The sequence below is a fragment of the Cercospora beticola genome, chromosome 7, assembly GCF_033473495.1.
Source record: "Cercospora beticola chromosome 7, complete sequence".
Taxonomy (NCBI): domain Eukaryota; kingdom Fungi; phylum Ascomycota; class Dothideomycetes; order Mycosphaerellales; family Mycosphaerellaceae; genus Cercospora; species Cercospora beticola.
Window position 1 is genome coordinate 1244528 of NC_088941.1, and position 20852 is coordinate 1265379.

Sequence of the window (20852 nt, forward strand, 5' to 3'; positions counted from 1 at the left end):
GGAAGCCTTTTTAGGTATTTAACTCTTAGTATTATACTTTAGAGTTTAGAGTTATAAAGTAGTAGTCTATATAGATCCTAAGTCCTAGCTAGTAGAAATAAAATTAGATAAACTAATAAATAGAAGTAAAGATACTATATTTATTAAGTATATTCCTAATACTACTAAAATATAGCTCTTCTAGGAGCCTAATATAAGAGCTATTAAAGCCTATAATACTACTACTTAGTTTAAGTATAAGAAAGGAGAAGATATAGAGCTAAATATTCCTAAGCTTAATTAAGTAAGTAGTATATCTATTAGAAACCTAGTTAGTAGACCTCTAAAGAAGCTAATAGTAGTTATACTTTCTATAGCTACTATATCTATAGCTATAGTAACTAAACCTATAGGTCCTAGCTAAATACTCTTTATATAGTTACTATTTCTACTAAAAAATAAGAAGGAGTACTAGAGAATAGAGAATCTAGAAGAAGAAAACTTTAAAGAACTATAACTCTAGTAGAAGAAAAATAGAACTACTAAACTACTTAAGCTAAGCTAGAAAGTTAATAGATAAGCTAGTCCTAGTACTAGTAGGAGACTATATTCTAAAGTAAAAGGATTAAATATTATATAGTAGAACTTATAAGGAAATAGAAATTAGAAAAGGAACTAAAACTAAACTTATAGCTAAAAAAGAATAAGATCTATTTTAAATAAAGGACTAGGCCTAGAGCTAAAAGCTTATAGTATAGTAATAAGATAAGTACTTTAGAAGAGATAGAAAGAATATAGATAGAAGAAAAAGTCTAGTACTAAGTATTATAAAGTATTTCTTAGCTAAGTCTAAAGCTAAGAATAGAAGTAGATTTAGGAAGCTCTATTAGAGATTTAGGAGTCTATATTTATAGTAATTACTCTTTAAGTCTCTATATAGAGATAAGAGGTACCTATTCTAAAGTTTTATAAAGAAGTAATTTAGGATCCTAAATAGAGATATATATAGGAGAATATAGTCTAAAAGGAACTAACTATATTAAGAAGTAATAATATCTAGATAAAGGTTATTCTACTTAAAAGAGCAAACCTTATTATATCTAAGTAGGTATTTAATATAAAGAGATTAATTAGTAGAGCTATTAAGAAGTTTAAAGTAAGACTAGTTATAAAAGGTTTCTCTTAGAAGTTTAGAGTTAATTTCTAAGAGACCTTTATACTAATAGTTAGATATAATACCTTAAGAGTATTTATAGCTATAGTTTATAAGAAGGATCTAGAACTCTACTAAGTAGATATAAATAATATATTTACTAAGAGTAAACTTTAAGAAGAAATCTTTATAATTCTACTACTAGGAGTTAAGATTCTACCTAATATAGTCCTATAAATCCTAAGAAGCTTATATAGACTAAAGTAAGTAGTAAGAGACTAGAATAAACTCTATATCTTAAAGTTAAAATAAATTAGGTTTATATAATTAGAAGTAGATCTATACTTTCTTATCTACTAGAAAAGGAATATTCTAATCCTAACCTATATAGATAATATTCTAATTATAGTACTAAAGCTAGAAGATATACTTTAGTTTAAGGAATAGCTAGGTAAGGTATTTAAGATTAAAGATCTTAGAGAACTAGAGAAAATCCTTAGGATAAAGTTAATAAGAAATAGACAAGCTAGAACTTTAAAGCTTAATTAAGAATACTTTATCTAGAAGAACCTTATAAAGCTAGAAATAACTAAGGAGATAGCTAACCTAACTCTCTTACTAATAGATAGTTATAATAGCCTAAAACTAATAGGCTTATATAATAAGAGAGGGAATAAGATAGAGTACTAAAGCTAAACTAGTACCTAGATATAGCCTATAGTTATAATAAGACTAGATATTACTTTCTCTCTTAGAAAGTTAAGCTTATATATCTTAGACCTAACTAAGAGGTATATATAAGCTCTAAAGAAACTAGTAAGATACTTAAAGTTATTCTAAGACTTAGGACTAATATTTAGAAGAAATAGAGGAAGCCTAATAGAATATTTAGACTCTAACTATATAATAGACAAAGCAGATAGAGTCTTAATTCTTAGGAGTATCTTCTTCCTTTATAGAGCTCTAGTTTCTTAGATAAGTAGGAAGTAAAAGTCTATTATAATATTAATAATAGAAGCTAAGTATATAGCTATAAATATATATATAAAGCAATCTTAGTTCCTAGTAGTACTCTTAAGAGAGATAGACTATATAGAGTTAGTAGAAGAATACCTATTCTAACTAACTATAAAAGTATATTCTAATATAGTAAGAGAACTAAAGCTAGTATAAATTATAGAAAATAATTAGATAGCTTTAACTCTTATTAAGGATATATATACCTATAAGAGATCTAAATATATTAATATTATATATAACTATATTAGATAGATAATTCTTATACGCTAGTCTACCTCTTTTAACTAGAGTAAGTAGTACGCTCTATATTTTTCGTAGGTAGAAAAGCTCTTATACTAGTACTCTAGTAGAAAAACCTCCTTATATCTTTATATTTTATAGTAAGCTCTATATAGCCTACTACTTCTATAGTTTCTAGTTCTCCTTAGGATAATTTATATTATCTTAATAGTTTATTAGATCCTTTATAATATAGTTCTCCTTAGTTATTTCTTATATTATTAATTACTTAGAAGCCTAATCCTCTTACTTACTAGCTTAGGGACTCTAGCCTATATATATAGTCTTTATCTCTATACTAGTATCTATATTAATCCTATATCTAACTCTTTCTTACTAGTTTCTAGAGTAGGTATCTCCCTATATAAATCCTACTTAGATTTTAACCTTCCTTAGTACCTAGTTATATAACCTATATCTAGAGAAATTCTAGTTTTTATAGAATATCTAGAATAGTAGGTATCTTTATAGGTAGCTCTAAGTATAGTATAGGATTAGATAGCTTATATTAGATGCTCTACTTTTAGACTTAAAGTTTCTAGAAAGCTCTAGAGTAGAGAGACTAGTCTGCCTTAGAGTCTTCTATTTAGATAAAAGGCTCCTAGTAGCTAATTGTTCTAGTATCTATAAAAGTACTACTATTCCTTTCTTCTATTTCTACTATCCTTACTCTTTCTTATTAAAGCCTTCCTTTAAGTATACTTAGTTCCTCCTCTTTAGCCTATTTAGAGCCTAGGTTACTACTCTAGCCTCTAGACCTATAGTAGTATTTACTACCTAGAAGGGCTATCTCGTAGTCGAGTATTAGAATCTTATAGTAGTTATACTACGCTAGCGTCGTCTTCGTATTCTTAGGAGCTCTCTAGTCTCTCTAGGTCGAAATTCTAGACTTTTTGTCGCCTTCTTCCTATCTCTATAGATGCCTAGCTACTCTATACTTTACTAGTATAGCCGAAGCTATCTATTTCTACCTACGACTACGTAGAGGTATATAATAGGACTTCGTAGGCAATATAGGTTATATAATACTAGGTTATATAACCTAGCTAATATCTATCTTAGAAGTAAAATATAACCTATAACTAACTAATATAATTAACTTAGTTAGTTCCTACTTATTATCTCTACTTCTACTATATTATACCTATCCGATAAGTACCTACGAGAATATAATTTAATACTATAGTTTATTATACGTATATATAATATAGCCTATCTTCTAGTATTTATAGTACTATATTAGTTATTAGCGTAGTTTATAAAATTAAGTATATACTAATTCTCCTACTATATAGAAGTACTATTCTTATAATAGGCGTACTATATTATTACCTCGAGTTAGATAGACTATTATTAACTTATATATCTTTATACTATCTTTTTAGCTAATCTATATAATCTTAGCGATTTTAGTCTCGTTCTCTTTCTCTAGTATCTTAATTACTCCTAGTCGGAGGTCTTCTATTTCGGTAATTATAGCCGTATAGTTAGTATTATCGACCTTAATTAGATAGAGCTAGTCTCGTAGTATATAGCTTTCTAGTATTATAGCTATAGTTTTTAATATTACTTCTTTAACTTATACTAACTTACTCTTACTTCTATAAGCTATCTAGATCTAGTCGGCGTTATATAGGTCCTTAGTTACTACTATATAGCGCTACTATTCTTATTCTTCGACTTCTTATATTTCTTTCTTTATATACTTTCTAACTATATTTAAATAGATCCTTACTTTCTTAGCTTTATTAGCTCTTAAGATATCGATTATATAGTAGAAGGAGTTTATAAAAGCTAATAGAGTTATACTTATAGTTAGGCTACGAATATTACTTAGTTAGCTATCTAGAAATATATATACTACTTTTATATATAAGTAAATTCTATTAGTAGATACGTTTCTATTAGCTAGTTATAGTTATTCCTAAATACTCGCTACTACTTACTCTTATATAATAGATAGATAGATAATTCTTATACGCCGGTCTACCTCTTTTAACTAGAGTAAGTAGTACGCTCTATAGGTTTCGGTTAGAGGAAAAGCCTTCGAAAAACTCTCGTATATCCCTTTATTTATAGCCTATATAGCCGCTTCCTTCGCTTCTATTTTCCTTCGGATAATACTAGGTATCTAGTAAGTCCTCCTCTTACTAGGCTCTATCCTTCCTATTCTCTCTCCTCTTATTCTCCTATACCTCTTCTCTTATAAGTAAGAATTAGTCTAGGACTCCTTCTTAGATAAGCTACTTTGCTATTATATATAGCTCTCTCTTTATATTAGCTAGATCCTTCTAGTTTATAAATACTTCTACCTAGAATAGTAGGTATCTTCTCTTATTCTATTTTAGATAGAATATATATATATATATTTTAGTATCTTATGTTTCTATCTATATTTATAGTCTAGTATAAAACCTAGGACTCTCCTTTTAGTAAGATATTACTTTATCTTAATATACTCTATTCTTAAGAGTATAACTATTATACTCTCTAGTCTAGTAAGTCCTTTATATAGAGTTAGTCTAATAGTAGAGGAGGTAGTAGTTTTCTATACTAGTAGTTATTCCTCTTCTACTTTTACTCTTCTCTCTTTCTTATTCCTTTTCTATCTTCTATCCTACTAGTATTTAGCCTACTATACTTTATAGCCTAGATATATCTATATCGTTATTTCTTAGCCTTATACTATTTAGAGGATTTCCTCCTATCTAGTTTAGGTTAGTAGTATAGGTTACCTAGCTCTCTTTTCTACTTATACTTGCCTTTTAATCTCCCTATACCTATTTTTAATATACTAATATATAGGTTAGGTATCTTGCTTTTTAGATACTTACTTAGCTAGGTCCTAGGTATATAAATAGAGAGGAGTAATATTTGCTTCTCTCTCTAGAATAGCTATTATAACTAACTTATATACTCTTATAATATTTCTTAGAGCCTCCCTCTAGATCTTCTTAATAGGTTTAGTAAAGTTCCTATAGTAGCTTTATATACTCTCTAAGTTAGACTAGACTTAGTAGCTAAAAGTAATAGCTAGTTTTACTACTACTATATAAAGGTACTTTACTTTTTAGAAGGATACTCTCTATATAGACTTATATAGTCTCTAAAGTAATTATATTTAATAGGCTCCCTTTTCTACTACTTATTTAATATATAGGCTCTATTTAAGTTTAGTATCTACCTATACTCTAAGAAGTCTAAGTAATAGTAGTAGTTCTCTATTAAATCTCTAGATTTAGACTATAGCCTTAAAGTTATATTTCCTACTCCTAGTAAAGTAGATTAGCTAGTATTTCTATAGTATAAATTCTACTCTATATCTCCTTACCTATTCTTTATATTTCTAGTAGGCTTTCTTAAGTTGCCTATAGTTGTCCTCTATTAATATACTATATATAAGGATATTAGAATTATCTATAAACTCTATTACTAAAGTAGTCTCTTTATATAGTATTAGAAGTAGAGTAGAAGTAAAGAAGAGGAAAAGGATTAGAGATAGAGTAGAGCTTTAGGGAATTCCTATATTTTAGAGCCTTAGTTAGTCTATAAATTCTCTAAGCTTTAGGTAGGTAGTTCTATCTTAGAGGAATAATTAGATAAAGCCTATAGTATAGTCTAGGAAGCCTTTTATTCTAATATTATAAAGTAGTTTCTAGTAGGAGACCTTATTAAATACCTCTAAGATATTAAAGTAGAGTATAGATACTATAGCTCCTAGCTTAGTTTTCTAGATAGTTTTTACTTACTTAGTAATAAGGTCTAATACTAAGGTAGTAGACCTACTAGGCCTAGTACCTATTTATTCTTCTAGAAGGAGCTTCTATTCTTTAGTCTTCTTTAATATCCTCTTAGTAACTATAGCTTCTAGGACCTTTACTATTATATTAAGTAGAGTAATAGGTCTATATACTCCTAGCTTTAAGTAGTCTAGTTTCTATAGTTTCCTAAGTACTACTATTATAGAGTACTTAAAGGCTTTAGAGTAGTATACTATCTTTAGGTATATAGTAAAGAGTTTAGCTAGGATTAGAGAAAGTTATTCTCTATACTCTTTAAGTAAGAGGTTTAGTATTTAGTTAGGTCCTAGAGCCTTATTACTAGATAGTTTCTTAAAGACTCCTTCTACTTCCTTTAGTTAAACTTTAACTTCTATCTAGAATTAGAGTAGTAGTTAGGTATATTAGATATTACTTAAGTCTACTTTCCTTAGGTCTAGGAAGAAGTATCTTACTAGGATTATAGCCTTCCTTTTATTAGTATCTCTATTATACTTTATATTAGCTAGGCTTAGGAAGTATAGTAGCTAGTACTCTTAGTTAGCTCCCTCTCTTACTTATTTAGCTATTTTCTAGATCTTCTTAGAGTCCTCTATAACTTCTTTTATTAGTCTTCTCTAAGCTAGGTTTTACTCTCTTCTTATAACTTTACTTCTTATATATAATACTTTAATATATAGCTTATAGCTCTATTCTATCTTATAGTTCCTCTATTCTCTTTTTCTTTTTCTTACTAGCTTTATAGTATTCTTATATTCCTAGGTCTATACTATCTTTATATAGCTTAATAGTCTAGCTATTAGAACTATTTTCTCTATAATTCTCTAGATATAGGATTATATTCTATAGGCTAGTATATCTAGATATTCTTTTATATTAAGTAGGAGTTAGTTAAGTTAGTTAGTATTTTAGGCTATAAGGTCTTAGATTCTATCCTAGTTAGTAGCTTTCTACTACTTTCTCTAGCTTCTTTCTATTAGCTCTTAGAGGTTAATATAGAAAGTTATTCTAAGAGAGATATAGTTAGAGCTATATATCTCTTCTAGAAGAGCTTTATATTCTTAGATTAGGTTTTAGAGAGAGAGGCTAATAAAGACTAGGTCTAGTATTTAGTAGCTAGCTATATATCTTTTCTATATAATTATCTCTAGCTCTAGAGCTAGCTATAGTTAGGCTTCTATAATTGTTTTAATAAGCTTATCTACTATAGTATATTAGGTTTAGATTATATTTCCCTCCTATTTTAGATAGTAGAAGTTAAAGTCTCCTACTACTATATAGCTTACTTTTATATCTCCTAGAGTTTATAATAGTACTTCTTAGAGTATAGGGATAGTCCCTTCTTATTTATAGCTTATTAGCTCTAAGGAGTTATAGTAGTTATAAATAGAGATAGTTCCTATAGGTATCTAGACTTAGATAGTTACTAAGTTACCTATATTATAGAAGAGTAGTTTCTAGCTATTAGTTCTAACTTTATCTAATATAAGTATTACTACTCTTAGGTTCTACTAGAGTAGGAGGACTATAGAGTATCCTTTCTTAGCTTTAGTTCTACTATTTATAGTATTAAGCTATAGTTCTTATAGTGCTATTACTATAGCCTCTTCTATAGCTTAGCTATCTAGTAGTAGAGTTTAGGTAGTATTTAACCTATTAATATTATATTAGTAGATTATTAGAGTTTAGCTACTTATAGGATTTATAGAATTCTTAGGAAAGGAGCTTAATTAGGTCGATATCTATATCTTCCTAGTAGATACTTATTACTCCTTAGGTATCCTTATTCTTCTATATAAGAGAGAAGTAGAGCTTGCTTGCTTGCCTCCTACTAGCTATTACTATTACTATAGTACCTAGAGGCCTACCTTTATATCTAATATCTCTCTATAGAGGCTTAGCTAGTAGAGCTTTCCTCTTAAGGATTAGAGGTTCTATATTACTATTTCCTTATATTAGACCTAAGGCTGCCTCCTATTACTTTTTAAACTACTCTAAGAATACTCTTACTTTAGCTTTTATAGTAGCTTTATAGCTATATTAGAGGGAGTATACCTTATAGTCTCCTCTATAGTTACTATACTTAATTTTCTTCTTCTTATAGCTATCTATCCTATACTTCTCTATATAGTATCTATATATATCTTCTATAGCTTTATAGTAGGTAGTAATATATCTAAAGCTATTATACTTTAAGTATTATATAATCCTCTACTATAGATAGTATAGTTCTACTATATACTATATTAACCTAATAGTAATACCTCTTCTATATATTTCTTTTATAGTCTATCTATCCTATACTACTATTACTACTAATAAGAAGTTAGTCTCTCCTCTTACTTTTTAGTTCTTAAGCTAAAAGGCCTTTCTAATTTTAAGCTTATCTAGGAACTAGGTAAAGTTATTTTAGTTAAGCTAGACCTAGCTATTTATATCCTCTAGCTTCTAGAATATTCTAATACTATATATAGTTACCTAGGTACTTAGTATCTCTACCTAGGCCTCTAAGTATATAGCTTTAAGCTAAGATTAGTTCTTCTCTAGTCTACTTTTCTCTCTTTCTTTATAGAGAATAACTTTAAAGTCTCTACTTAGAAGCTTTTATATAGCCTTAAACTACTATATACCTAGTTTCCTTCTAAGCTCTTTATAGCTTATTTTCTTTACTATTTCTCTTTCTTCTTAGTTTCCTATCTTTACTAAGATAGTTATAGATACCTAAAGCTAGAGCTTTAGTATTATATATCTAAATTAGACTATCTAGGCCTATATTTTAGAAGTAGTAGTAGTAGGTATTAGGTAGCTCTAAAGGGTTTTCTAGATAGCTTAAAGAGTCTAGAACTCTTTCTAGCGAAGAGTAAGATAGAAGAGGGCCTATTAGGCCTATTAGAGAAGAAGAAGAGTTAGAAAGGAAGAAAGGATTATCTAGATATCGAGGTAACTCTAGATCTATTCTATAAGTATTTTTAAGTTCTTTTATATTATTAGTTTTAGAGTATTAGTAGTAGTAGTTATTTTCTAGCTTTATTAGCTAGAGAGAGGTAGTTATAGGCAGATTTAGGCCGCCTAGGAGTTAGAGTTATAACTTCCTTCTTCTAAGCTCTTTTCTCTACTTATAGTATTATAGTATTAGTCGAGAGGTATTATTGCGTTTTAGAAGGTCTCGAGGCCTCCCGCTATTATCGTTATCGCCTACTAGAGCGCGTTTATGTTTTTAGCTATTTTATTAAAGTTTAATACTATCTAATATAAGCTCTTAGATTATTTACTTTATAATAAGTAAATCTACCTAATTAGGCGATAATTACTAGCTATCTAAGAGAGAGTATTAAGAATTAGCTAAGCCGGTAACTATAGAATTAATTTATAAGCTAATAACTTTACTAATATTATAATAGAACTATTAATATTATTAGGTACTATACTAATATTAGAGGCTAATTATAATATTAGGCTATAATAAGCGATTCTAGTATATATAGGCACGATTTAGGTACCTTAGATAGCACTGCATACGTAGATTCTTTATCCTTTGAATTAACAAGGCACCCTAATAGGCTCACAAGCTTGTCAGATGCCAAGACTTTATGTAATTCGTCGACGACTCTCATTCTAACGACTCTCCTCTTTCCTCCTCTTTTACCTTCTGCACTCCATCATCTCTGGAGACGGGTCTATCAAAAAGCACTCACATACTCTGGCCTCGCCACAACACACTGAACGGCCTTGGAAACAAAGAAAAGCTGTACAAGCCGGCTTGCTTGCTTACCACGAAACGCCACCTCTGATCAGATCTGGACACCGCCGATGAGGGACCTGCAGCTGGGATCCTGCTTTCCGCGTCCAGCTGGCTATCATATGTTGCTTGGAAATAGTGATTACTCAGGGAAGTGGCTCAAGAACAATGCTTAGCGGGAGGTGATCGCTTGCGGTCATTTCTGGCAAATGCTGGCAACAGTCTTCCCTTTTGCTCAAGTCCATGACATTCTGGATACGAACCTGCCGGGCTCGGAGTTCGAATTGTGCATACTCGTCGCCTTACGTTGACATATCGGATGCCAATCTTCTCACTTTGTTTCAAGCCACTGAGGGTCTGTACAGTCTATCTCTTGTTACAAATCTTTACAGATCACACGAACTTTCGCAGATATTCTACAAGACACATCATCGCCAGACTCTGTCCATACGGCATACTTGTGACTGGAATGTCTTTATAATGCTGCAAGTCGTGGCCCATGCCTGTCCCAAAACTGGTGTCTCTCAGCTCTCCATCAGGCGCAATACGGCTCAGCACGGCCTTAACAGCTTTGGTGGCAATAGGCTCGAAATCTTTGCTGATATACCGCTTTCGGATCGCCTTTAGGATGCCGTAGGCGAAACCTGCGGTCGCCGAGGCTTCGACATAGCTGCCTTCGTTTTGAGGCACGTCCAGGAGCGTTCGCCACATACCCTCATCATCTTGTAACTTCTTCAAAGCTATGCATTGAGCTTCTAGTGTGTCGATAAGGTGCGTCCGAAGGCCATCTCCCGGCGGCAAGTCCAGCAATTCGATAAAATCCGGGATGAAGACGGTCAGCCAGCAATTACCGCGAGCCCATCTTGCCCGCGCAAAGTTGTGCCCAAAACCACCAGGTGCAGACTCGTCGAATTTCCAGCCGTGGAAAAACAGGCCAGTCGTGGGATCGAACAGATATTTGATGTGCAGCAAGACTTGTCGCTTGGCCTCTTCGATGTAGTGCGGCCGGTTCAGCAGTTTGCCAATCTTGGCCAACGGGAGGACAGTCATCATGAGCGTATCATCCCACAGCTCGTAATGGTTGTAGGTGAGGTACGTGACGTGCTGCATGCCGCCAAAAGGCGTCCTCTCTAGCTCGTACATGGCCCATTCAGCCCACGAGTCGAGCCAAGGAAGGTACGTTTGCTCGCCATTCTTCTCATAAAGATATGCTAATGTGAGAAAGACAGCCATTGTGTTGATGTTTTTCGTCGTTCCAGTGGCCAATTGGCCTGTGAACCACGACTCAACGACTTCTAGAGCTTGCTTTGAACCAGTCAATGTGTGGTATTGCCACACGCCATAGAGGCCTGGTATGAAGTCAGCAGGATTCACTCCTGAAAGCTTCAATGAGCTTACCTATGCCGTGCGTCCACTCCCAGTCGTTCCATCCTTTGGTATCAATCACTCTCCCGTCCGGTAGTCTCAACAAAAATTCACCAGCCTCATCCTTGATGTTGACCAGGTTGTTGATCAACAGGTCAACTTGTGATCGGATGTCCTTCGCGTACAAGCCATCTACACTCACGGATTGCTGCGGCATCTTGATTGGCTCTTTAAACCTAGTGGTTGCGATTCCTTCTCGCAGAGTCATCAGCAGCAATACTTGAGCTTTGCAAGTCTACTCCACTCGCTGGGAATCAGCCCGAAGACCGAAGGTTACCCAAGCGAGCTCGGTGTCCACTCCACATTCGAAATCCTTCCCCAGCGTGAAATATGCGGAGACTCCACAAACAATGCAAGCGTTACAGCTCGGCCAAGCCACTTCGGGCCATAATAGCACTTTGGGGGTCACAGGGCGCTTGGGGTTGCAGGACTTGGCACTGCAAACATGCGTTCCCTCCAATTGCTTTGCCTTTCGCAGGCTGTCGGCATGCTTCTCCACGTGCTGTGCCCAGACCACTGTGCCGTACTTAGATGATCCGAGATAGTGCATAAGACCACGAGGTGGAACTGATCCGGGGTTGCAGCTCTCCTTTCTCTGGATCTCCAAAGCACTCTCCGCCGGTACGACATCCATCATGGGCAGCATCAGGAACAGCAAGGATGGCGTGGCCGCTGCCACTGCACCACAGTATCCCGATGAGAAGAAGAACGACTACAATGCAGCAGAGGTCGAGAGAGTACTGAGCCACGATGATCTGCGAAAGCAAGACTACAGCCGTATGGATGTAAGTACCGCCTCAGACAGAGCCTGGAAGACTATGCTAACAATTGTCTGCGCAGGCTGAAGTCGCGAAATATGCCAATGCCGAAGCCGTCGTGATCAGCGACTCAGAAAACAAGAGATTGAAGAAGCTCATCGACAAGCGTGTTCTGACCATCATGGTCTTCACATACTTCCTGCAAGCTCTGGACAAAGGCACACTCTCCTTCACCTCGATCATGGGTCTTCGCGAGGACCTCAACCTTGTCGGACAACAATTCTCCTGGCTCACAACATGTATTTACATCGCCATCTTGATCGTCGAATACCCCATCAACTGGCTCGTGCAACGCCTGCCCATTGCCAAATTCCTCGGAACCTGCATCATTGTCTGGGGCACAATCCTCGCTCTCCATGCTGCAGGAAGCAACTTCGCAGGCATGGTCGCGCTACGGACTCTGCTGGGTATCTTCGAAGCCGTCTGCCAACCGACGTTCCTCATCATGAGTTCCATGTGGTACAAGCGAGAAGAACAAGCTCTCATCGTCAGCTGCTGGTACGCCATGAACGGTGCGCAACAAATCGTCGGTGGTCTGCTGGCATACTGCTTCTCCTTGATCGGTAACGAGGGTGCCGTGAAGTCATGGCAAGCCATTTTCATCGCATACGGAGTCTTCTCTGTAGGCTGGGGAGTGTTCGTCATCTGGTTCTTGCCAGATTCTCCCATGCGAGCCAAGTGTTTCACTGAGGAAGACAAGCGACTGATGGTCGAGCGTGTGCGAAGCAACCAGACTGGTCTGCAGAACAAGACGTTCCGAAAGGAGCACTTGTGGGAGGCATTGACTGATGTTCAGTGTTGGTGCTACTGCTTGATTCAGATTTGCACGACTTTGCCAACTGGTGGTCTTGGAGCTTTCGCCAACATCATTATCAAAGGTCTCGGATTCACGACTTTGGAAGTGCAATTGTTGGCCATGGTTCTTGGTGCTTACATCATTATTGTTCTTTTCAGCTCTGCGTGGCTGGTCAAAAAGACTGGACAGAACATTCTAATCATGGCTTTGTTCTGTTTGCCGTGAGTACAATCGAGCATACTCGCACCGTGGCAAGATGCTAACACTGCCGGCAGATCATTCGCCGGTACCATCGTCCTCATGACGGTCGAAAACACAAGCGTAGCGACAGAAGCTGGACTCCTGTTCTCCTACTACATCGTTCTGTCCTTCTGGGCAGCACAAGGTTTGGGAATGAGTCTGCTCTCTCGGAACGTCGCTGGTCAAACCAAGAAGAGTGTCGCAGTGACGATGAACTTCATCGCATGGGCTGTCGGTAACGCTATTGGTAAGCTGAATTTCCGCCCCGCGCCTCACGTCAGCGTACTAATAAGAAGCAGGACCACAAGTCTTCCTCGCATGGGATGCTCCGCGCTACTTCATCGCTTTTGCGACCCACATCGGATGCTATACTCTGCTCATCCTCACGTTGATCGTCCTAAGGCTCACGCTGATGAGGCGCAATGCGAAGAGGAATAAGATCGCGGCTGAAGGTATCGATGAGGCGAACGACAAGGACACTACCCATGCGTTTGAGGATTTGACTGATAAGGAGAATGCTACCTTCCGCTACCAGTATTAGGCAGGCGATAGTAATTGTGTATGTACAGCGTGGGAAGTAAGAAGTTCAGTGATTCCCGAGGCACTGAAAATTTCGTCTCGGACCATTATTCCACCATGACTATGACTCCTGTTGCTCTTCTGTGCTAGTTCTGAACACCTCGACCACTTGCGTGCAGCAGCATGTTCTGTCTTTCGACTTGGTTCATACAAGAGACTCTCCATCACGCGGGCCAGAATCTGCAGGGGAGGTGGAAGTCTTGTCATCTCCGTGATCGCTCTCCCGAGTATTCAGCTTGTGAAGATGGTATGGGTAATATATCTTCAGCCAGGTAGTGAATGCCACAAAGCCGACGCCTGCAACCACGTCCTGCACGAAAGCCATCTTCCACAATGATAGCAGCGACTGAGCTGTGATGCCTTCTTTCGCAACGATCGCTGCCCACTGCGATAGCCTCTCCAAATTGCATGCCCAAGCTACTGGGCTAAGGCCCACCACTGACGCCGAGTATTCAAGAGGCCGACACCCAGGTAGGAGCTCTGAATACGTGAAGCGAAACCTTAGCCAGAGATATATGATGATACTGGCGAGTACAGGTCCGAATAGCACAGTCACCATTCCTGGCCATCGAGTAGACTTGATGTAGTATCGTGGAAATATATCGCCGCGCTGTGTGACATCAGGTCCCAAGATGAATATCAGCAAGATTATCGCGACCGCCCAAAATTGCTCAGCTGTTGCCAGCGCGTGATGTAGCTCGTCCTGGCTATCCATGATCTTGTTGAAAGAGCGTAAGCGAGCGTTCGGCTTTTTGTGAAAAACCGGAGTAGTGACTAGACTGGGTCTGGTGCAGCCGGCTTTGGAGTCCTGATAGCTTGCTGATAGATTATCCTAGTGAGTCGAGAGAGTAGCATCTGTATGTCAGAATAGTGTCTCCAAGGAGTGCACCGTCGCCAAGCTACATAGCAATTTTTTTTTGATAGACTTTGAGGCCCAAGGAAGCTTCCATCTTGAGCGACCCAGCAAGTGGATCGCGGTAAACTACCCAATTGCATCTTGGCCCTTGATAGTTTGCTCAGTCCCAGTGGTTCTTAATCGCACATGGCCCCCGAACGTTGATTTTGGAAAGTTGTCCTTGTGGCTTCGTGGCAGAAAATCCTAGATACGTCGATGATTCCCGGGGTAAAGCTCACTCAGCAGTAGAATAGAACAAATCGGAAGCAGCAAGGATTCAACGAAGCGCATTCCAGAGTGTCGGTGAGGCACAGTCATTTTGTTAGAGAGCGTTCTGCGTTCTTCGTTTGACCCTGACAATAATACTGTGTCTGATGTTCCGTCGTGATCGTGTTCGCTCATCTCGCAGTGTCTGATGCAAGCTATGTCAAGGATAGCTTTCATCAATGCATATTTTGCGAGGTGCGCAAATGTATCTTCCTCGAACGACGTGATTGCGCAGCTGTGCGGCGCGCGTCCCAATCCGCCATCTGTTGCTCTGTGACTTTGGAGGAGGTCTTATCTCCCAACCTTGTCCTCTCTTCCGACTCTCGCTTGGCCCGTTCCGCTGCAATTTCAATATTCCTCCTTTTGAGTATCGCTTTCGCCTTCGCAGCTCGAACCTCGGCTTGGATCTCGTCGAAGGAGCGCTTGAAAGATATCTCGAGCTCACTTTCCGCGCTCTGGTGGGATTCGTACCGATTCCGACACCAAGTCACGAGTACGCTGGCTCTGTCAACCGGGAAACGAGCTAGAGGTCTTATGCCCTCCAGTAAAGCCTTCTTGGTCGGCTTCGGTGGCCGCTCCCACAATGGGCCTTGAGGAGCAGTCCAGGTTAGAGCATGCGCCAAGGATATGCGCACGCTAAGAGATTTGACGCCCACCAGAGTTCCGGCGTAGCCCAATTGGACGTTCGGCAAAGAGTCGCCGACCAGAGCGACGCGCGTGATAGCTTTTCGCTGCGCTGGCAGAAGAGCTGAGGTAAAGGCAGAGAAAGCGTACTGAGTCGCATCGAGAATGAACTCGTTGCTGGAGTACGGGATGAGCGCTGCCTCGTGATACACCTGCCTACAAACTCGCAATAGTGCGAGATTGAGGCAGTCGTGTTGGCGATCTTTGCAGCATATGTGACAATCCGTAAGCTCCTTTTCCTCGCCATAGAAGTGATCGGGGAAAATTTCGATATCGCCGTTCATTTTGTAGCGCTCGATCATCTGCTGCTCGGACAGCTCGCATTTGCATCTGCGGGCGCTCAGCACAGGGTAACGACCAGGTTTGCTAGAAACTCGAACTCTCTGCGTGTCGCCGCCAAACGCATACTCGTAAATCCGATTGCGGATCTCGGCTGGCAATGAGAGGAAAGTGGACTCGCTGGCATTGCGACATGAGCTGTTGCAAAGGTCAGATCTGTAGCGGCTGTAAAAAATGCACACCGGGTGATACTCACATTGCCCTAAGCTCGGCAGAGCACTCTTCGACATTCAGCAGCGTTCTTGATTGCCGCGCCATTTGGGTAAGAGTGCTTTCAACGGTGCTGCTAGAAGGGAAAAGGATGAAGTGGATATTTGTGCATCTGAGTTGGGCGCACGCTCTCAAATTTGAATGAATATTCTTCCGCAGAAGCTTATTCCACGTGCTTACAAATTTTTCGATATCTGATTCCTGACCCACTAAATGGCAGGAAGATGAGGCCACCACTTTTGGAAGTTGTGCGCTGTCAACATCTATAGCCCGATCCAATCTAGCTGCATCAAAGCAAGCTGGTGCAAGGCGTTCATTTGATCCAAGCGGAAGCCTGTGCGAAGTCGTCACCCAGTACGCGGGAGAAACGCAATTGCCAGGTGATGCATGCAATTCGTTCTAGCTTTGTCGTTCCGAGCAAATTGCGGCCTCAACAGCGGGTATCACATGACGGAAACCCTAGGTAAGGCATCGAGTGTTGGCTGAAGTTGTTGTCTACTTTGTCCGCATTGTCTACGCACGTTTGCTGATTGTCTCAGTTTGCCAGAAGGAGCAATCCGTTGCTTACGCTACGGTTGCCTATACATGCCTTCGCAAAAGTGTACTGTCATCACAGGGGATGTGGTCCAATGGTAAGATCCTCGCGTTCACTCTCGTAGTGTCCAAGCTCGCAGGCCGACTAGACACTCGAGGCCGGGTGGGAGCGCGTGTATACACCAATACATGTCGCAAGAAGGGCCTCAGTGGGCGAACAAGCCTGAAAGTCAAAGGAGCCTGATTGTGAGCCGTTGAATCGGTGCGAAGGGATGCCAGTTCGATTCTGGCCTTCTCCAATACTTTTTGCGTGAAGTGTACGTGTTTGCTGCGTCTCTTGGCTTTTGCACAATCGTATTTGTTCTCTGATTTATGTGTACTGCGTAGAACGTTGCTCAGTCGTCACAGGGGATGTGGTCCAATGGAAAGATCCTCGCGCTCACTCTAGTAGTGTTCATGCTCCCAGGGGGATTCAAACACTTGAGGTGGGGTGGAGTGTATGTGAGTAGACCGGTATTCGCTGCGCTGGGGACCTCAAGAGTAAGCAGTACACCTGGGAGAGCCACGATATTGAATGGTGCGAGGGATGCCAGTTCGATTCTGGCCTTCTCCAACATCTTTTTGCTGAATGTCGAAACGTTTGCTGCATCTCTTGGCTTTTCGCAAGCTTGCTACCGTGCTGTGCGTAGCTGTGTAAGGCGATTCTGAGTAATTGTGACCAATTGTGTGATTCCGAGCAAGCTGGTGACGCAGGGTTGGCCATCTTCTTCTAAGAAGCAATGATGTAGCGTCCTCGATACAGTCACGCACGTTAGTCTGATGAGAGCATCAACCGCGACTCCAGATCGCAACGCGGCTCGTGGTGGCCTGCTCCAAATCCTTTTGCTTCGTGTGTGCGTTTGCTGCTGCCCTTGGCTTTCAGAAAGCTTTGCCTCCTTTCTGTGCGTACTTGTAGGTCGCGAAAGGCAGCTTTGTCATCACAGGGGCTGTGGTCCAATGGTAAGATACCGCGCTGTCTGAGACTAGGGGAAAGTCCGTTTGAAATGGCGCTCTGTCTAGATTCACAGCATGCTATAGTGCCTCAAAAACACCATAGCACACTAGTCGAGCGACAGAGCTCCATTCGCGGTCGTGATAGTTGACTTCGGCTCGAGTGATGCCAGTTCAAGTCTGGCCTGCTCCAAACTCTTTTTGCTTCGTGTGCGCATTTGCTGCACCTTTTGCTTTTCGGGAAACTTCGCCTCTTTTCTGTACGTACTTGTACGCCACGAAAGATAGGTCTGTCATCGAAGGGGCTGTGGTCCAATGGTAAGATACCGAACCTGCACCGATCGTGGTTGTCGCGTGGCGACCTCCAGTCTTGTAAGAAACACCGAATGGCGTTTTGAACCTGATAGAAGGCGTCATCCGCAGCATACCAGTCGCGTCGTGGTTCAGGGATGCCAGTTCGAGTCTGGCCTGCTCCATAATTTTTTGCGAAGGGTTTTGGCACCAGGCGCTATCGCTTCGCGCGATCGATAGCTATCGCTTTGCGACCAAAGCTTCACAGTGAGTGTCTGGCTCAAAAGTTTCCCTACCTCGGTGCGTACGAAGCGGACCACAAAGTTCCGGTCGTTTTGACGTCCCAGCACTTGTCATTCATTTGGCCTCTTCCTCTTTCTTTGCCCTTCGATCGAGCACCTCATCCACAATGCCCCACTCCTTTGCCTCCTCCGCGCTCATGAAGAAATCTCTCTCCATCACGCTTGCAATCTCCTCCAACGACTTGTGCTTCGGGAGATGCGCCTGATAAATCTTATTCAACTGCTCCCTCACCCGCAGGATTTCCTTTGCGTGGATCGCGATATCGGAAGCTTGCCCGCTGTATCCTCCGCTGACCTGATGTACCATAATACGCGAGTGCGGTAAACAGTATCTCCTTCCTTTTGCGCCTCCGCATAGTAGTAAGCTGCCCATGCTTGCAGCTTGTCCGAGACAGATTGTGGTGACCGGGGATTGGATGTATTGCATTGTGTCGTAGATTGCGAGACCTGCTGTGACACTGCCACCAGGCGAGTTGATGTAGAGGTTTATGGGCTTTGAGGGATTGTCGGCTTCGAGGAAGAGGAGCTGGGCGACGATGGAGGCGGAGATGGTTTCTTCCACTTCGCCATTGAGGCAGATGATGCGTTCTTTGAGGAGTCGCGAGAATATGTCGGACGTGTGCCAGGCTCCATTGGTCATGTCGGTGACGAAGGGCATGGGCATGGCGGAGCGGGGAGTCTGAGGAGCCGCAGACTGCTGTTGGGCGGCATTGACTGCAGGTGGTGGTGGAAATGGCGGGATGGTGAAGTTCCGACGCGTCTGGCGCATTTGGCGCAGAATGTGTGCTCGTGTAGCCCTCAGGCCAGGACGCGCGAGAAATTCCATGTTGAACGGAGATAATGATGCTGTACGGACGTGTCTGTGGACGAGGTGAAAGCTGAAGTCAGTGGCACTTCCGAAGCCGCAAGCTCCACCCACCTGCACTCGACGCATGCTACACCTTCTCACACTCCTCATGCAACATGTGATGCTACATTCGAAGAAGCCCAGTCTACGTTCAGTAGCTGTGGCACACGGAACAACACGTTTACTATGGCCTCGGCGTCATGCTTCATCCAATGCGTCCACTGGCCATCGGAAAGGGTACCGCGAAGCCCCGCCAGCCATCTCTGCAAGTGAGCCTACGATCATCTCCGAGGATGGCACGCGAACACTGCGAACCCGCAAGAATGGCAGTAGAGCACTTCCAATTCCAGAAATTCTGGATCCTCTATACCTGAAAGCACGTCACAAGTACAGACAGCCCAAGGATGGGCAGACTGCCCAGACGAGCGGTACCTCCGAGCCACGAAGTGTGACACCCTTTCAGCAAGAACTTGCACTCAACCCATATGCGCGAGCTCTAGAAACGCCTATTCGGCAATGTGCTTTGACCAGAACAAGACTGCCCAGCGATCTCCTTCTTCCTTTTGGCCTGTTTATGCCACGACAAGGCGGTAGCGAACCAGGTCCCACAAAGCCTTATTTCAGACCGCTCAAAGGATACGGGTATCGTACTGTTCCTCCACCAGGTCTGATAGGACACGTATCCTGGGTGCTCGCGAAGAATTCGGTGCTGCAAGCTTTGGGGGCTAAGAAAGGTCGAGGCAAAGGTGGTGGATCTTGGGTGAGACTTGCCGATCAGAAAACGAGAGACGACTATGCGACGTTGACGAACAAGTCTGGAGGAGGTAATGTGAAGCCTGTAGCTGAGTGGCAGTGGGATACGCAGATGCCGGAAAAGGTCCTGGAGATCTTGAGAGGAAATGTCGTCTCCGGTCTCAAGTACGCGCACCCACATGGCCTTATCAAGAGGCTCGACGAGGTCGAAATCAAAGATGCATCTGCCGTCGTGAGATTTAAAGGGACAGAATTGGAAGGCGGGACTGTGAACTGCTCCGCAGAGAACTGGGTCACTGATAAGTGGACTGGTATACCAAAGTTTGACCTGACGAAGCTATGCGAGGAGTCCGAGAGAGACTATCTCATATACAAGCTAGGCATCGAGGACGATGTCATGGTGATAGTCAAGGACTTGAAGAGCCTGAAAGCGGTCCTGGCTCTGGAAAAGGCTCAGAACTATGTCGACAACTGAAGCTGTCAAGCTCGCAAGTTGCTCTTATCTTGTGAAATGCCTCCACTGCAGAGAAGCAAGTTGCGATCGGACCACATTCTAATGGGCTGCAAGCCTCGAAGCAGGCCAAAGGCATCAGACCGCGAATTGAAGCTATTTCAATCCATTTATGCGACCGCGTGCACCTCTATCTGGCCCAGCAACTCAAGTCGGAATGATTTTCGGAGTTCTTGGAAGTGCTGGTGGCTTCTTGTTACAGAAAGATCTTCATCGCACCAAGTGAAGATTGCCACTTCGCAATTTACTTCACTTTCACATTGGCTCAACATTACATGCCTACCTTCTTCCTTCTCCTTGCCGCCTTGCCACACCTTCATCCTACCACCGACTATAAGCATCAGCAGCCATATCAAATGCTTCCGAGCATCATTTACCAGAGGTGTAACACGTGCGAAAATTGACACAAGCTCGCCACAATC

General features: G+C 40.7%; 6 protein-coding genes across 6 annotated transcripts; 2 read left to right on the forward strand and 4 right to left on the reverse strand.

The window, feature by feature from the left end:
• Positions 1–10342: 10342 nt before the first annotated feature.
• On the reverse strand, positions 10343–11531 carry RHO25_010726 (uncharacterized protein; the record flags this gene model as incomplete). The annotated part of the gene is made up of 2 exons (XM_023602378.1): positions 10343–11298; positions 11348–11531. 2 exons carry the CDS (start codon positions 11529–11531, stop codon positions 10343–10345), a joined length of 1140 nt encoding a protein of 379 aa, XP_023451352.1.
• A 478-nt stretch (positions 11532–12009) lies between these two features.
• On the forward strand, positions 12010–13769 carry RHO25_010727 (uncharacterized protein; the record flags this gene model as incomplete). The annotated part of the gene is made up of 4 exons (XM_023602377.2): positions 12010–12159; positions 12215–13209; positions 13264–13475; positions 13528–13769. 4 exons carry the CDS (start codon positions 12010–12012, stop codon positions 13767–13769), a joined length of 1599 nt encoding a protein of 532 aa, XP_023451351.1.
• Positions 13770–13952: 183 nt separating this feature from the next.
• RHO25_010728 (uncharacterized protein) lies at positions 13953–14522 on the reverse strand (the record flags this gene model as incomplete). Its single annotated transcript, XM_023602376.1, has 1 exon — positions 13953–14522. One exon carries the CDS (start codon positions 14520–14522, stop codon positions 13953–13955), a length of 570 nt encoding a protein of 189 aa, XP_023451350.1.
• A 623-nt stretch (positions 14523–15145) lies between these two features.
• On the reverse strand, positions 15146–16250 carry RHO25_010729 (uncharacterized protein; the record flags this gene model as incomplete). The annotated part of the gene is made up of 2 exons (XM_023602375.1): positions 15146–16130; positions 16189–16250. 2 exons carry the CDS (start codon positions 16248–16250, stop codon positions 15146–15148), a joined length of 1047 nt encoding a protein of 348 aa, XP_023451349.1.
• A 2124-nt stretch (positions 16251–18374) lies between these two features.
• Positions 18375–19145, reverse strand: RHO25_010730 (uncharacterized protein; the record flags this gene model as incomplete). The annotated part of the gene is made up of 1 exon (XM_023602374.2): positions 18375–19145. The coding sequence occupies one exon, from the start codon at positions 19143–19145 to the stop codon at positions 18375–18377; it is 771 nt and encodes a 256-aa protein (XP_023451348.2).
• Positions 19146–19275: 130 nt separating this feature from the next.
• Positions 19276–20394, forward strand: RHO25_010731 (uncharacterized protein; the record flags this gene model as incomplete). Its single annotated transcript, XM_023602373.2, has 1 exon — positions 19276–20394. One exon carries the CDS (start codon positions 19276–19278, stop codon positions 20392–20394), a length of 1119 nt encoding a protein of 372 aa, XP_023451347.2.
• Between the last annotated feature and the right edge of the window lie 458 nt (positions 20395–20852).